The 15,913-nt window shown below is 37.2% G+C and overlaps 2 protein-coding genes across 2 annotated transcripts; both read right to left on the reverse strand.

Moving 5' to 3' along the window:
• Positions 1-555: 555 nt before the first annotated feature.
• LOC129948254 (probable cytochrome P450 309a2) lies at positions 556-8,837 on the reverse strand. The gene is made up of 8 exons (XM_056059181.1): positions 7,706-8,837; positions 2,531-2,672; positions 2,115-2,225; positions 1,949-2,050; positions 1,452-1,871; positions 1,263-1,386; positions 877-1,140; positions 556-807 (listed from the first exon to the last, which is right to left on the reverse strand). The coding sequence occupies exons 1-8, from the start codon at positions 7,897-7,899 to the stop codon at positions 644-646; spliced, it is 1,521 nt and encodes a 506-aa protein (XP_055915156.1). The 5' UTR covers positions 7,900-8,837; the 3' UTR covers positions 556-643.
• Positions 8,838-13,439: 4,602 nt separating this feature from the next.
• LOC129945876 (probable cytochrome P450 309a2) lies at positions 13,440-15,484 on the reverse strand. The gene is made up of 8 exons (XM_056055826.1): positions 15,240-15,484; positions 15,023-15,164; positions 14,850-14,957; positions 14,690-14,791; positions 14,207-14,623; positions 14,027-14,150; positions 13,703-13,966; positions 13,440-13,643 (listed from the first exon to the last, which is right to left on the reverse strand). Exons 1-8 carry the CDS (start codon positions 15,431-15,433, stop codon positions 13,477-13,479), a joined length of 1,518 nt encoding a protein of 505 aa, XP_055911801.1. The 5' UTR covers positions 15,434-15,484; the 3' UTR covers positions 13,440-13,476.
• Positions 15,485-15,913: the final 429 nt, after the last annotated feature.

Consider the following 15,913-nt stretch of genomic DNA (forward strand, 5'->3'; position numbering starts at 1 on the left):
CGACTTCAAAAAACCACAAAGGATAAAGTCTATAGCAGGGTCAAATCGCATGACCTTGGTGGCCAATTTAAATCACTCCTGTAAGAGATAACCTCACCCTCAAATTGTTCATGCAAAATGTCAATCGTGGCGTTTGCTGTCTGGCATGTATTCCCGGCCTGCTGACACCACATGTCCTCTAGGTCTATATAGTTTAGTCCATACAAAATTGTGGCTATGTTCTCAGTCGATCTTGAGTTCCTTGAACATACGGGTGTTAGCTGATTGTTTACTGAACAGGTGTTTTTAAATTTGTCCAGAAAACGTCGAAGAGTCGACTGTAAAGTTCAACCACGTCTATAGTAAAATGGGCGCTAAGCTCGCAATATTTTCGTTAACGAACACTCATTTTCATAATAAAGTTTTATCATTTGAACGTGCTGATCAAAGGTGTAACTTGCCATGATGATTTGGCATAAAGAACCAAATAATAAACAAAAAATTTGACAGATTTCACCACAACAAAATGGACACCACGGGGGCGCCAAAATTTACCCCCGCCAATAGAAAAGCCCTTTATTTAAATATTTGAGAGGGATTTACAACGAACTCCATTTATTTTTTAATTTTGTATTACTTAAAAAAGATATTACTTTACAAATCGCTAACAAGCCTTAAACTCTAAAAATATATCACCATCCACTCCAATACTGAGCGATTCTGTATTTATGTATTTTCCACGGGGTGTTTCTTTACAGCAATTAACTTGAAAATTTTTCAAAATCTCAAAAACACCAGCTTTACACTCCAAAATTCCAAGTCTCATTCCTGTGTTTTTAAAAATATACAAAATGATATCACTCTCAGGCTTTCTCTGGTGGCAATAACTTTCTTTACCTGCACATATTCGTGGTCCATCACCAAATGGCAAAAAGCACCCTCTCTGAGTCAATATCTTTGCCATTCCATTGTCAAAACGTTCCGGGATATACTCCTCGGGATCGCTATAAATATCTGAATCATGATGTATGGCAAAAGCTGATATATGAACAAACATTCCACGCTCAATTTTTGTACGTTTATTTTCACAATTCTCAAAATATGTTGTTTCAGTGCAAATTTTGGAAAAATCTGGAATCGGACTGACCAGACGTATTGCCTCTAGAAATAAAAATGTATTCGACTTATAAAAATGATCCAATTCATAGAAATTAAGAATTAACAGATGAAAGTATGCAATAGACTTTTAAAAACATACAAGAATATGCAATGAATTTCCTTACCATTTATACATTGATCCAGGTATTCAAGATTTATTAAAGCCTTATAGCTGATTCCACCTTCATTGTCCAAACTGCCAAGGATCTCTTCTCGTAGCTTCTTTTGAGCTTTTTGATTGATGGCTAACTAAGAAGGAAACATTATCAAATAATGAGAACAAAATTCGTCTGAAATCGAAGAAATTAACTTACAAAATACAGAGTATGATATATCACGATAGCAGCTGTATCGAAGGCATCTAATAACACCGTCAAACTATGTCCAACCATATCAACGTGACTTATATTCTTCTTCCTCTTCAACTCTAGCATGTAATTCAAGAAATCCGATCGATTGTCCTTGTTCCGAAGTCGCATATCCACAGCTTCGTCCTGCAGTTTCGTGAAGAAATCATCAGTTTCTTCAGCATAGAATCTATTTTTTAGGATTTTCTTCAAGCCTGGCATTAAGCTGGAAATATTGACAAGCCCGATTTTGAGAAATGACAAATCCATGAATAACAACGACATATTCAAGACAACATTTTGTTCGTCGTCGTCAGACTTGAAAGCATCCGTATCAATGCCCCAGACAAAATTCGCATAGATTTCGACGGTATATTTGTAGGAAAGCTGATAAAGAAGCACTTTAGTGGTGATAAACGGAGGACCATTCATATGGTGGAAATATTTAATTTCAAGAAACTTACTGATTTCACATCGAGTATATGGTTCGATTTGGCAATCTGAGCTTTGATGAATTCCGTCATTTTGTTTCCAGTTTCGATAACAATTGGAAAGGCATGTTTAAGCTTCAAGAATACAAAAGAATCGTAGTTAGAAAGTTTAATTAAAAAATATGCTCAAGGCTCTTACCCTACTAGGACTGATTCCGCCCATGAAATCATTTCGTCTTTCCTTCCAATCTATGTCAAAGAAAGCTAGAAATGGATTTCGTCCAGCAATTTCTTCATTTTTCCTATTGACCTTTATCGTAAAAGAATATTTTGTGAGAGTTGAAAAATTTGCGTTTTTATGAGTTTCACCAGGAAAATTATAACGTTTCACTTGAACAAAATTTCACTTCGAATTAGAATTCGGAAAGCCTCAAGAAACGAAAATAACAAATTCGGAACTTTATGATAAAGTGGAAATTAAAGAATATCAACAATCTGTTAAGTAATACCGACAGAAAGGAAAAAAGAAATGGAATTTTTTCAAGTGAAATTTATTTTCCCGTGAAAGTTATAAAATGATTGATAGTTTCTAGATAGTTTTTACTTATATCATACCCATAATGCGCCTTCATTATCACGAAAACATTTGAAATTATAGATTAAAATTTCTCGAACAAGCTTGGTATCCAATACCAGAATCATCGGATTTCGAGTCATGAAAATTCCAATAAAACTTTCGCCACATTTTTTGTATTTTCTGAAAGAAGCGTAATTATTTTGAGTTAATGTGTTCTTCTAATTCAAAATGTTCTGTTTAATTTTACAATGTATTTCACCATCATTTCCCCTTTTAAGTCCTCTCTCACACATGGTGCTTTTTTTCTAATGAAAAACAGCTGACATTTTTTATTCGTCAGCCGTTTTCTTTATACTATTCATCAAAAACTTGAGTCTGCTTCACACGCCAAAGATTCGTCCGTGCGGTTAAAAATCGTAACATGAGCTATTGATAATAAATGAATAGAAGCTACTGAAGCTTTTAGACTTAATTAAGATGGATTTTCAGGTACGGTTGATTTGACTAACAAAGCCTTCTTAAAAACTGAAATTTACAAGACCGTACCTTTGTCTTTTTATCAGTAATATCTAAGAGATTCTGCCGATTCCAGACGTACGGACGAAACCGTGCATCGTATGCCTTAAGCGTCTTTAAGACCATACAATTTTTTGAAATTCCAATTTTTAATTGTGTATACAATAGTTTTTGTTTTGAATATTCAGGCAAAATCCGTAGAATCAATTTTTTTTAAATACAAACTTCGATTGAAGATCCGTCGAATCACTTAGTTCATATTGATAACATATTTCGTGGGTAATCACCCTCGAAACTGCTTAAAGACAGTCGATTACGACAGTGATCACTGCAGACTGGCGCCGTAATGCAGATTCCGAACCAACGCGTGGAGTAGGAGAAATACGTTGCAACGCACTCTTACAATTACAGGTAGATGCGCTGGCATCGTTTCATCAACGCCTTAGCCAGAGAACTTCGTTCGAGTGACATAGCCCCTCCAAACAACCGCAACCTGACAAATACAGAAATTGACCAACATTTAAAACAGATTAAAGAAACAATAAAACGAACGATGGAACGGACAATACAAAAGTACAAAGAACGGGACCAAATGGACGCTTACAGCAACGACACTATTGACGCATTACGTAGGCACAAGAGTGGTTTACTGACAAGACTAAAAAACTTGTACAGACGACTTACAGACCCACACGACTTGGAGGTCAGGACACTGAAGTCGTCAATAAAAAATGTCAATCTGTTGATTAAGGAGAACAATAGGTTATCAATTAACAACTACTAGTCAGTTAATTTCAGTGACCCTAAAATGTTCCCCGAAATCAACAAGATATTCAGACAAAAGAACGATAATGACCTTACGGGTCTGAAACTACAACGAACTGAAGAGAAAAGAGACGTACTCAGGACAGCTCAAATAGATCCAGCAGAAGCCATCTTTGACAATGACTTTTATATAATTGAAGATACGAAGGAAAAAGTGGAGACGGTGGGAGCTGCTTTCCAGCAAGTGTACAAGCTGAATGTTAGCATTCGCCCCAACCACGACCTGGAAAACAGAGCCCTACTTAATCACTCTTACCTTCAAAATGATATCACACGATGGCGATCTGATAACCGCGGTTTCATGCGGTTCAATGACGATTCCTTGGCAAATGCCATAATCGCCGAGCAAACGGGACCAAGTCCCTTGTAAGCGCGAAGACTGAGCTCATCTTCAATTCAATAAAAAACAAAAAGTCAGCAAGTGTCGATGATATATCCAACGTTGTACACTGATGGAGGCAATTGACATTTACACCACACTTTTCAATAATCCATATTATCCAGTGCATTGGAAGACCGCTGTGGTTCAAACTCTCCCGAAAAAGGGAAAGGACAACTCCAACCCGTCAAATCTTCGGTCGATAAGTCTTCTTCCGAGCATCAGCAAAGTTTTCGAAAAAATCATAACTAGGGCTCTGACTAAGTGGGCTGCGGACAACAAACTAATTCCGGATAAACAGTTCGGGTTCAAGGCGGGGTCGGACACAATTCTTCGTCTAAAGTTATTTCTGATATCCAATGGAATAAATCAAAACAACAATGCAGAGGTGCTGTTCTGGTTGATTTGGAAAAGGCCTTTGACACCGTATGGTTAGAGGGTCTTTACCTTAAACTGAGCAAAGCAAACCATTGTTGTATATACTTTATGATATGCTTAACGGTATAAAGTTTGTTGTCAAAAGTGGCAATGTAACTTCTACCACAAAATTCTCAATTAAAAATGGTCTTCAACAGGGAGCGGTGAATTCGACGATTCTCTTCAGCATTTACACCAGGTAGGAAGACTTACAAAAGCAATTGCGTACGCCGACGATCTAATTGTGTACAGAACGGCCCGAAAGGTCGAGGTTATTAGAATTTCGACAAAATTCAGCGATATTGCAACGGTTGGAAACTGAAAATAAATGTCCAGATGACGGAGACAATTCTGTTCCGGACTCCGTTGGCTAGGGCCACGAGGGATTCGTGCAAGAATGGGCGCAAGATGGTCATCGTTAATCTTCACGGGCAGTGATTAGCGCGCAAAAGTGTAGTGAAGTACTTTCGACAGACATGTAAATGCTGCTTTGACCAGGGCCAGATGAGCCTTCGCTCTGACGAAACTGGGGTTTTTCAGCAGTCGGCTTGACCCCAGAGTGAAGGTAATTTGCTACATGGCCCTCATACGGCCGATGATCGTTTATGGTTGTCATGTGTGGTGCAACGTTGTCCCTTCCCAGATGAAGAAGTTTCGGGTATTCGAATGGCAGTGTTTAGGACGTTGTAGTGGCTTATATCGAACAGCTGAATCTTCCTAAAAAAATAAATTGGGTGGCGCAACAGTCCGTTTGTGAACTAGGGCCTAGTGACTGACAACTCTTAACCATTCCTGTGTGTGAGTACTGTTGTCAGGGATGGAAGGGACCTACAGTTTTAACCGAATCCGAACGGCAAATTTGAGAGAGCACTTTTCATGACAAGAATTACTCTTGAAAAATTTGTCAATTCCTCGCAAGAGGCAGTACCCGTGATACAAATTGTAGGTGGCACAGGCAGGGATCGAACCATCGAACCCAAGACCTCTCGCATTACAGTCCATCGCACTAACCATATTGCCAGTTCCGCTAACCTACCACGTCAGACGATGAACCGTGGATAGGCAACTCTTGTACAATCGTCACGTGACGGCACAAGGCGGAGTAGAGCTCCTTCGGTTCAGTAGGGCTGTGTCCGAACGGGACAGCTCCAAATAGTGAAAACAAAATTAAAATTTCTATCGGAACAAAAAAAATGTAATCGAAACGAAATCAGATTCAAGAAAATAATCGAATCTTGGCAATAAGCTTCAAAATGTTTGATACAGTAGCCCCATGTAAAGTTGGTCGACCAAAAAAATCTTTCGAAGAAATTACCGACAGAAGTAAAAGGATCAAAACGAAAAATATTCAAAAAGTGATGTCAACTTCTCAGCTTGGCTTCGCAATAAAACTCAATTTTAGAGCTGAAGGTCATCCAGCTGCTGCAAAATTACTTATTCAAATACTTTTCGTAAAGAACGGCAACGCACACGAAAGATATTAGGTGAGAAAGCACTTTCAGTTATGGTAGAGGCCAAGTTAACAAGGCATCAATATAATGTTATTAGAGCAAAAGACCCTAAAAGGTTTCCTTCCTACAAAGTAGTGCAAAATGCAAAAGTGGTATCCGGAAAAAGAAGAAATGCATGTGACTGATAGTTCAGCAGAGGTAACAGTGCAGGCATTAATGGATCATACTGTAGATCGTTTGATTTTGGCTCAAAAAGAAGTTATACTAACTTTAAATAAGGAATAACTTCAAAACTTGTGTGTGATCTGCAAGTGGGGATTCGATGGAAGTTCCGGCCATAGTTCTTACAAACAGAACTTTGTTGGAATAGAAGCTGATGATTCCAGTGTTTTTATAACTTGCGTCTTGCTTAAATTCGGTTGAATTTTACAAATACAACCTCTTCTCAGCGCTGTTATATTTGCGGTTCTAGTTCAAAGGACTTCAACGAAATCGAAAAGCTCTTGTTGAGACCTTACAATCCGAGTGCATTGCAGTTTGGATTGTCCGTACTGCATACCTGATACCGATCTTTTGAGTATCTCTTACATGTTGCTTACAGGCTTCCAATAAAAAAATGGAAAATTTGTAAGAAAGATAATGACATAGTTACTGCCAATAAAGTTCAAATCCAACAAAAATTTAGAATTCAAATGGGTTTGATTGTAGATCAACTCAAGCCAGGTTTTGGAAATTCAAATGATGGCAACACTGCTAGGCATTTTTATAGCAACGAGGGAGTCGCATCTTGGGTATCGATAAAATATTATTCGAGAAGATGCATTCCATATTAGGAGCAATTTCAAGTGGCTATGATGTCCATATTGAAAATTTCAGAGCTTTCACACTTGACACTGACAAATATTTTGTGGAACTGTATCCATGGTACTATAACTATATGCCTCCTACAGTGCACAAGCTTTTAATTCACGGCCCTGATGTAGTTCATTCTGCACTTCTTCCAATTTAATAGTTACATAATCTAAAAGCTTACTCTATCTACAAAGCTAGGTCAATTGACGGAAGAAGCACAGGAAGCAAGAAATAATGATTTTAAAACATATCGTGCACATTTTTCAAGGAAATGTTCTAGAAAAAAGTGCAATAAATTTATTGCTCATCACATCTGACCCCTTAATAACCGGCATAAGGCAAATGCCTAAAAAAACCATCAGAACATTACCTAAATAAGTATTTTCGACTTAATCATTGCCCAAATGTTTTTAATGATCGTCAGTGAAAAAAAACCAAAGCTTTCGTGTGTAAATTTAATACCGGAAATTTGTTCCTACGAACCAAATCTTAATATCTAATCACGTAATCGTGATTAAAACAGTTATTATATCATTTTTTTAATGAGACTTCACTGTGAGAATTTATTTGTTCCATTTTTTAAGAATTTGCAACCTGACTAGGGTCCAAACCTTGTAATTTATTGATTAATCACTTTCTAGTGACTTTGTCCAAAAATGCATTCAAAAGGTATAATGACATTGTTACTTTTCACTACGGTGGGAACAATTTCCAAAAGCAATTCTATTCACGTTACATCTCACTGAAAAAAAAATAATAAATTATTCACTTACTCATATAAGTCGACCATATCAAAAACAAAATGACGATTTTGTTTGATAACACTTGGCAGCGTTCCGAAAATTACTGATGGCTCAGGACCTTTTACTCCTCTCTTCTTCCAGTAGTTGAAATTCCATGTTAAATAAACGTATACTATAACAACAATACTTAGTATGATAAAGAATGCTGTTAGAATAAGCTCCATTTTATAAAGAAGAATCACAGAACGCTAGAAGCAAACTTTTTGAAACACCGAATTTGTAAGGGTTACGGAAATAATTTGCTTAAGGATACTACACCACAGTGAAAACTTATATTTTAAGTTGTAATTATAAATCTTGAGTTATTTTAAAGAAACATTTATCCAACGCTTATTTTTTCTAAAAATTAACTTTGTTATTCCTTGACAATTTCTTAAAGTTCTGAAAGGAAGAGTTTAGGAAGTTTTTACACACATAAACTTTCAAGAACTTTTTGAATTGAATTCAAAACTACACTTTTTCACGTATCTTGAACTTTGATAGTAGTTCTGGGCAATATTTTGATTTATTGTTTTTGAATTATTAAAATTATCTTCCCTCAACAGTCATAAATAACTTAAACTTTTTCTAAGTCACTTTCTAATTTTTAAAATTCTGAACTTCGAAGTGTTAACGTTGGCTGTCACTTTTTGTATGATCACAGATTCGGTTATAAAATTCGCACATTATTGATACCGCAATAAATTTGTTTGTAGATTAAATCATTGAATAAAATTTTACTAATTTTAAGTCATTAAGTCGACTAGTCTTCTTGCAAGGAAAAAGTTTCAAAAGAAAAGAACTCTGAATGAAATTTAAATCAGAAATTAAAAAGCACTAAAAAATACTTCTCACGATTTTGCTTACTAAAAAATTATACTCCCACGCAAAGTTTTTAACAAAAAAATTCAAAATATTTAAAAAGCTTAAATCAAACCTGAACGACATCACCTGCACTTATTTTAATTGTTCAAATATTTCACAAAATATACCAGTTGTCGATTTTATCGTAATCGTGATTTGTGTAGTTTAGTTTTGTTCTTAAATTTAATAATTAAATTATCCAATTTTAATCAGCGCGCTTTAATTCATGCTTTTAACGCTTTCGTGCTCGCTTGAAAATCCGATACGAGTGGCTTGACATTGACTTAATGACTGTTAAATAATAACATTGATACAAATTGCCATGAGTGAGGTGAATATTTAAATAAACCTGAATTTAGCTTGACACATTTTTTAATTTAAATAACGACAGTTCAGACAAATTTAGATAATCGTGGTTATTTAAATTTAGAATGTAGCTGTTTCAGTAAACTTTAGGTAATTTATTTACACATGTCTGATATTTTGCATCAGAAATACAAGAATTAGTGAAGACATTTTCGACTTCTGTCATTTATATTGGTCTATTTAATTCGGGAAATTTGTTTTCTGGGTAAACAAACTTTTTATGGTCTTCTACTTTTGACAAGGCGCCTGTTCGTGAGGCGACTATGAGCCGTGATTTGATAAGATAAATTTTTGTTTTTTTTTTTTTATTTGAAAAACATAATAAATTATGTTAATAAAAATAAACAGCAGTAGCGAGGAAATAGTACTTCAAAATGTAGGTTTGTCGTAAGTGTAAATAGAACATTTAACCCAGACAAAATAGTTCCTGTTGATTCTCATAGTTTTATATTGGTACATATTTATATAAGAAAAACCTTTATTTATTTAATTAAAGTTTTAAACATGGTTCTTATGACCTAGAGCACAGGGTGTTCAATAATTCTGCAACCACTTTCAATAGGCTAATAGCCTCTCAGAAAAAGCTGACTTAGTAAACTCTTTCATATATTTTTAAATGGAGGGTTTGTTTTTGTAAGTTTAAAAACCTTCTAGTACTTTTAAGTGTTGAGTCCAATCTTAAAAACCTAATTTCCTTTAACCCATAGGCAAATTACAGAAAAACTTTTCCTTAACCTAGATTCAAATTATAGGAAAATATAGGTACCTACTTAGCTTGAATTTAAAAAGAAGCCGCCCAAGAATTATTCCTTGGGGAACAACATTAATAATATGAGTCTTCTTTTAGTAATTGGTGCACATTTGGAAAGGACATGTCGGTGTAAATTAGTACTACATTCGTCTAGTACGGCTTAAGAATGAATATCTGTATTTGACAGAACGACCAAAGGTGGATTCAAAGGTAAACTGATCGACATTTCTAGAAGCTTGTGTATTACAGCGAAATTGTTTAAGAGGGAGAATGCAACTGGTTGTTTCTTTAAAGTAAAGGCCGTTAAAAAAAACGGTAAAAAAGGGTGAACGTAGAGACATTCTACTACTATTGTTAGCGAAAGAACTATTTAGAATAGAAATAGTAGACAGTAGATCATTAATAACAATAAGAGGGGGCATAGCAGAGCCCTGAGGCTTACTTACTTAAGGTGGCGCTACAGTCCTGTGTGAACTAGGGCCTCACACAACAATCTTCTCCATCTAGCTCGGTCTCTAGCTAGATGTCTCCAGTTTCGCGTTTTAAGTTTGGTGAGGTCACTTTTCACTTGTGAGCAGCACCTGATCCTCTGCTGCGCTGTCTGTGGGTGTGGATTCGAAGATTTTCCGGGCTGGAGCATTGGTTTCCATGCACTCTACGTGACCCAGCCATCTTATTCGTTGGACTTTTACCCTTCTGGCTAAGTCTACGTCGCTGTACAGCCCTTACAGCTCGTCGTTCTATCTTCTCCTCCACTCCTCTTCGATGCATACGGGACCGTAGATAACACGAAGAACTTTTATCTCGAAATGACCCAAAGTGCTTTCATCCGCTTTTGTCATAGTCCATGCTTTTGCACCGTATAGCAGGACGGGGATGATAAGGGTCTTATATAGTGACACTTTGTTGTTCGAGATAGGAGTTTACAACTCAATTGCTTTCTTTGCCCAAAGAGACAGCGGTTATAAAGAGTTATTCTTCGTTTTTACGAAGTCTTTCAATACCTCAGAGTTACATCTGTCGATGGTGACGTTTTGACCAAGATGACGGTGTTGTAGGTCATTTCTTGACGACTATGTATTTTTTTTGCCCTCATTAACCGTTAAACCCTTTTTTCCGCCTATACTCACAAAAGACCCCTTGACATCACGTTGTGTTCCTCCGATTATGTCAATGTCATCAGTATATGCCAGTAATTGGACAGACTTTTGAAAGATATTGCCTCTAGTTTTGACGTGTGAGCTCTGCACTATTCTTTCAAGCACGATGTTAAAAAAAATCGCAAGACAGAGCATCACCTTGTCTAAAACGACATCGAAACGTTCTGTTAAGTTGTTTCCAACCTTTATGTAGAAGTGTGAATTCTGTATGGTCATCCTGCAGAAACGAACGAGTTTGGCAGGGATGCCAAAACTAAACATGGCTCTATACATCTTCGCCCTGTAGATGAAGGCACTGATAAGAACCTATCAGGTTGTTGACGATAGGCTTTAGATTCTCACATATTACGGCAGAGATTTTGTAAGCGATGTTAAGTAGACTCTTTCCTCTATAGTTGGTGCAGTTTAGGATCGGGCAAACAATACTGAGGTTCAATTCATAGGGCATGCTTTCTTCCGACCATATCTTACAGATAAGTTGGTCCATGCTTCTTACCAACTTATCTCCAGCTGCTTTAAAGAGCTCGGCATTCAAGCCATCTGCTCCAGCGGCCTTATTAGACTTTAGCTTAGATATGGCAATCTTTACTTCGTCTAAGTCGGGAGGACGAGATTGTTGGCTTTCGTCGTCTATGTTGAATGGATCATCCTGCCTGACAGCAAAATTGGATTCGTTGTCGCCGTTATACAGTCTTTCGAACTTCAATCCTGCTTTTAAACCTCTCAACATCTTCAACCGTACGCTTCTCATGCCCTCTCTTTTTCCTTCTGAAAAGTCGGCGTTCCTATTGCCTCTTCTGCTCATAGAGCTCATGAGCAGCTCCCGTCCTTTTATACAATGCCGCTTTGCGTTTCTGTTGTTTGGCTGCATTTGCCTGCCGTCATTCCTCATCAAACCAGGGGTTCCTTGTTGTTGGCTGCTTGAAACCCAGCACATCAGAGGCGGCTTCTCTGATTGCATCTTGGCAATGTTGCCACTGGTTTTCGATACATTGTATTGGCGGCAGAGAACTTCGAAAGAGGTTACTTGTAACTTGGTCGGAAAAGGATTTGGCGATCTTTGGCGATTTTAGCCGTTCGACATCGTACCTTCTCCCAGCACCTCCTTGTTTTGCCTTGGATCTAAAAAACCTGAAGTGCTATCTTGGCTTCAACGAGGAAGTGGTCCGAGTCGATGTTTGCTCCTCGGAATGTTCGTACATCCATGATGCTGGAAGCGTGTCTGGCGTCGATCGCAATATGGTCAATCTGGTTGACGGTAGATTGATCTGGAGGACTCCAAGTTACTTTGTGGATGTTGAGGTGCAGAAAACGCGCACTGGCTACTATGACGTTTCACCCCACAACAAAATCTATGAGCCTGGATCCGTTGTTGGAAGTGTTGTCGTGCAGGCTTTTCTTCCCGATTATTCCACCAAAGATGTCTTCCCTCCCTAGCTTGGCATTAAAATCGCCAGGACTATTTTAATATCGTAGCTAGGACACTGCTTATATGTTTTGTCTCAGAGTTCGAAGAACATATCTTTGGTGTTGTCGTCTTTCTCTTCTGTGGGGGCGTGCGCGCATATCAGGCTAATGTTGCCGAATTTAACATCGATGCATATGGTCATGAGGAGCGCCTGTAGCTCAAGACTTCTTGCCTAAGTCTGGCTCCAATGATGAAGCCGCATCCAAATAAGCGCTGTTGGCATGTCTGAAGTTCGTTGTCCTTTATTCGTTTGCGTTGGTTGTCAACAGTAAATCCATCCGTATCCGAAGCTTGTTGGTGCTTCGCAACTATGAAAGCTTTTACGTGGCCAGGAAGTCACCCCGACGCACGACCCCCAACCTGGAGGGCCAGAGAGCCGGATAAAACCGCTCCTTACAGGCCTGGGCTCTGAATAAGTCGAAGGAGCCCTACAAGGTGTTCACTTAGTAGTTCAACCTTACTGAAACTGTAGACGGCACCGTTAATTCCATCTCGGGACCTCCTCCGCTGCCGTCTGGATAAGGAGAGGTGCCTTAGTGGAAAAACCTCTCCCCCCTTCTCTCGATTGCTGCCCCCAAAAACTTTCCACTGGGGTTGGAACCCAATCTACAGTTTAGGTACTAAGCACCCGATGCTCACCACGGGGTGGTGAGAGTAGGAGTTGATAGACAGAGGTAAGTTTTGATAAAAACCTGTGGACGCTTGTGTCCTCTTGAATGCACATGTCTACTATTTGTAGTTAGAATTTGCTTTTAGAAAAAACAATTGGTGACAGCAACCAGCTCTGTCTGATTCCATTAAAGGCTTCAAATTCCTCTGGCAACCTACCTCCATGTAAAAGGTTGCATTTAGACCCATCATAAGTCGCAAACTACAGCTGTAGATAATTGATCTAGCTAAAATAAAATGGCGATCACAAGCCAAATGTCAGCACCTTTTCTATAAGGGACTGCTTCTGGTGCATCAACCTATCACGTTACTTCAGAAGCAGTTCAGAAGAGTGATCATTTTGGTTGGAAGAAGCTTGTCCAGTTATAAGCAATCAACAGTTGATCAACTGATCAGACCCGACTTAGGTATCTAAAATAATAATGTTTTTTCTTCCGAATAAAAGACAATGTTTTTTCAAAAGATTCTTTTATTAATTATTTCTCTATTTGATACATTCAAACTCAACAAGCAAATCACCAGCCAAACCGATAATAAATGCATTTGGATCAACGTGCTCCAACTTATTATCGCCCTTCCTTAAAGTCAATTTGAAATTTCTGATAATTTCAAAAATACCAGCCTTACTTTCTAACTGTCCAAGTCTCATTCCTTAAAAACAGAATTAAAAAAAAGAAAATAAAAACTCCACAAAATAGACCAAGACAAACCTGCACAAATTCTCGGGCCATCACCAAATGGTAAAAAACATCCTCTTTGACCTAAATCCTTAGCCAAGCCTTCGTTGAATCTTTCAGGATTGAATTCCTTGGGATTTGGATAAATTTCGGGATCATGATGAATAGCGTAAATTGGAATGTGCAATATCATTCCAGGATCAATCTGCACCTTGCTGTTTGCAGAGTTTTCTAAAAATGTCTGCTCACTGCAGCGCCTTGAGAATACTGGAATTGGAGATATCAATCGAATAGTTTCTGAAAATCAAGTAAAGTTAGTGGTTTGTTATACTTTTGTTCTGAGAATTCAATTCGAACCATTAACACACTGATCCAAGTACGGAAGCTCCATCAGAACATCATAAGACACTCCCCTATTTTCGTCCAGATTTTCCATGATTTCTTGCCTCAATTTATTTTGAGCATTTTGATTTCCAGCTAACTACAATAAACATTTTAAATTAAAACATTTTTACATATTTTCAAAACCTCACGAACATAATAAAGTGCATGGTACACCAAAGCCCCCGATGTCTCAAATCCATCCAACAAAACCGTCAAACTGTGTCCCACCATATCCAAATGGCTGACATTTTTCTTTTCTCGCAATTGAAGTAAATAATTTAGAAAATCAGGACGATCTGTTTTACTTTTCAATCTCAATTCCAATGCATCCATTTGTATTTGTTTGAAGAATTTTTCAGTTTGCTCAGGGAAAAAACGCACATATGAGAAGTTTCTTATGAACGGTGCCAATCCTGATGCATAATAGAAGCCAACTGCCTTAAATGAGTTTTCGAGCAAACTTCGGGACATATCAAGCATTTGATTTGCAGGTTTCTTTGATTGAAAAGCACCGGCATTTAGGCCCCAAATGAAATCAGCAACGACTTCTAGTGTGTAGTTGTAGCAAATCTTAAAAAAATTAAGTTTTTGACTAGGTCTGATAAAAATAGCTTAGAGACCTTTTAATATACTCACAGATTTTATATCAATAACACTACGGGACTCAACGGTTTCATTTCTCACGAAATCGGTCATTTTACTGCAGGCTTCCATAATTATTGGAAGAGCTGATTTCAGCTACAAAAATAAGAAGTTTTCGAAATGGTCTTGAATTATATTTGACATTTTAGCTTACTCTATTGGCACTTAGTCCTCCTACGACATCAGTTCGTTTTTCCTTCCATTCGGTGGTGAGGCTTAAAAATGGATTTCTTGTCGAAATTTCTTCAACTCTTCGATTGGCCTGACAAAATAGATTCAGTTATGTATATCACTTAGAACATTAAAATAGTGGCTTCAAAAACTTACCCACAATTGAGGTTCATTATCACGAAAAGACTTAAAATTCGTAACCATTATTTCTCGAGATAGTTTTGGATCGATGACCAAAATTTGAGGATTTCTAGTCATGAAAATTCCAACAAATCTTTCACCAGAGTTTTTATATTTTCTTTGGAAAAAATATAAAAGTTAATATTTAATTTTTCTGAACTTTTTCTAAATTTTATTTTTTCAAAACACTCACTCATATATTTCTTGCATATCAAGAGCCATATGACGATTATGTTTAAGAAGGCTTGGCACATTTCCGAAGATAAGTTTTGGACGAGGACCTTTTACGTTTCTTTTTCTCCAATATTCGAAATTCCATGACAAATAAATGTAAACTGAAGCAAAAATAACACAAATAAACGTACAAATTGTAAGAAATAAGTCCATATTGAAAACAACCTATTCTCGACAGAGGAGAATTTAAACTATTACTTAGTCAATAATGTTTTGAGTTTAATTGAACAACAACTTTCTTAAATGCAAGGCGATAACGATTTGTACAGAAGCTCTTCAATGATAATATTAAACTTGAGATAAAAATAAGACAGTAGCGTAGCAAATGCTTTGAGGCCTTGAACCAGATCTTGAAGTAAGACCTCTTAACAGTTTCTAGACAATAATGGTTTTTTAAGGGTTTGTTTTAATATTGCAGAAAAAACTACGTTTGGAACATTTCTGAGAAAAACACGTCCCCACAATTCTGTCATTTGGTTGTAGAAACAAATAATACTCTGATGGGAAGAACTATCAAACTGTTCCGTCCCTCTGGTCTGCGTGTTCGCGATTGATTTTAAACTAGTTTTTAGTCTAAGATCGAAAATTCGAATTTTTAAAAATAGGCCCGTTCGATTTTTATGGAACGTTCTC

The sequence above is a fragment of the Eupeodes corollae genome, chromosome 2 (genome assembly GCF_945859685.1).
Source record: "Eupeodes corollae chromosome 2, idEupCoro1.1, whole genome shotgun sequence".
NCBI lineage: Eukaryota > Metazoa > Arthropoda > Insecta > Diptera > Syrphidae > Eupeodes > Eupeodes corollae.

Coding starts and splice junctions, on each gene's coding strand:
- LOC129948254 (XM_056059181.1), bottom strand. CDS start 7,899: ATGGAGCTTATTCTAACAGCATTCTTTATCATACTAAGTATTGTTGTT. Junction 2,051..2,114: donor GCGGAATCAGTCCTAGTAGG/GTAAGAGCCTTG, acceptor GTATTCTTGAAG/CTTAAACATGCCTTTCCAAT. Junction 1,872..1,948: donor ATATACTCGATGTGAAATCA/GTAAGTTTCTTG, acceptor CTTCTTTATCAG/CTTTCCTACAAATATACCGT.
- LOC129945876 (XM_056055826.1), bottom strand. CDS start 15,433: ATGGACTTATTTCTTACAATTTGTACGTTTATTTGTGTTATTTTTGCT. Junction 14,624..14,689: donor GTGTTATTGATATAAAATCT/GTGAGTATATTA, acceptor AATTTTTTTAAG/ATTTGCTACAACTACACACT. Junction 13,967..14,026: donor CTTGGATCAGTGTGTTAATG/GTTCGAATTGAA, acceptor CTTGATTTTCAG/AAACTATTCGATTGATATCT.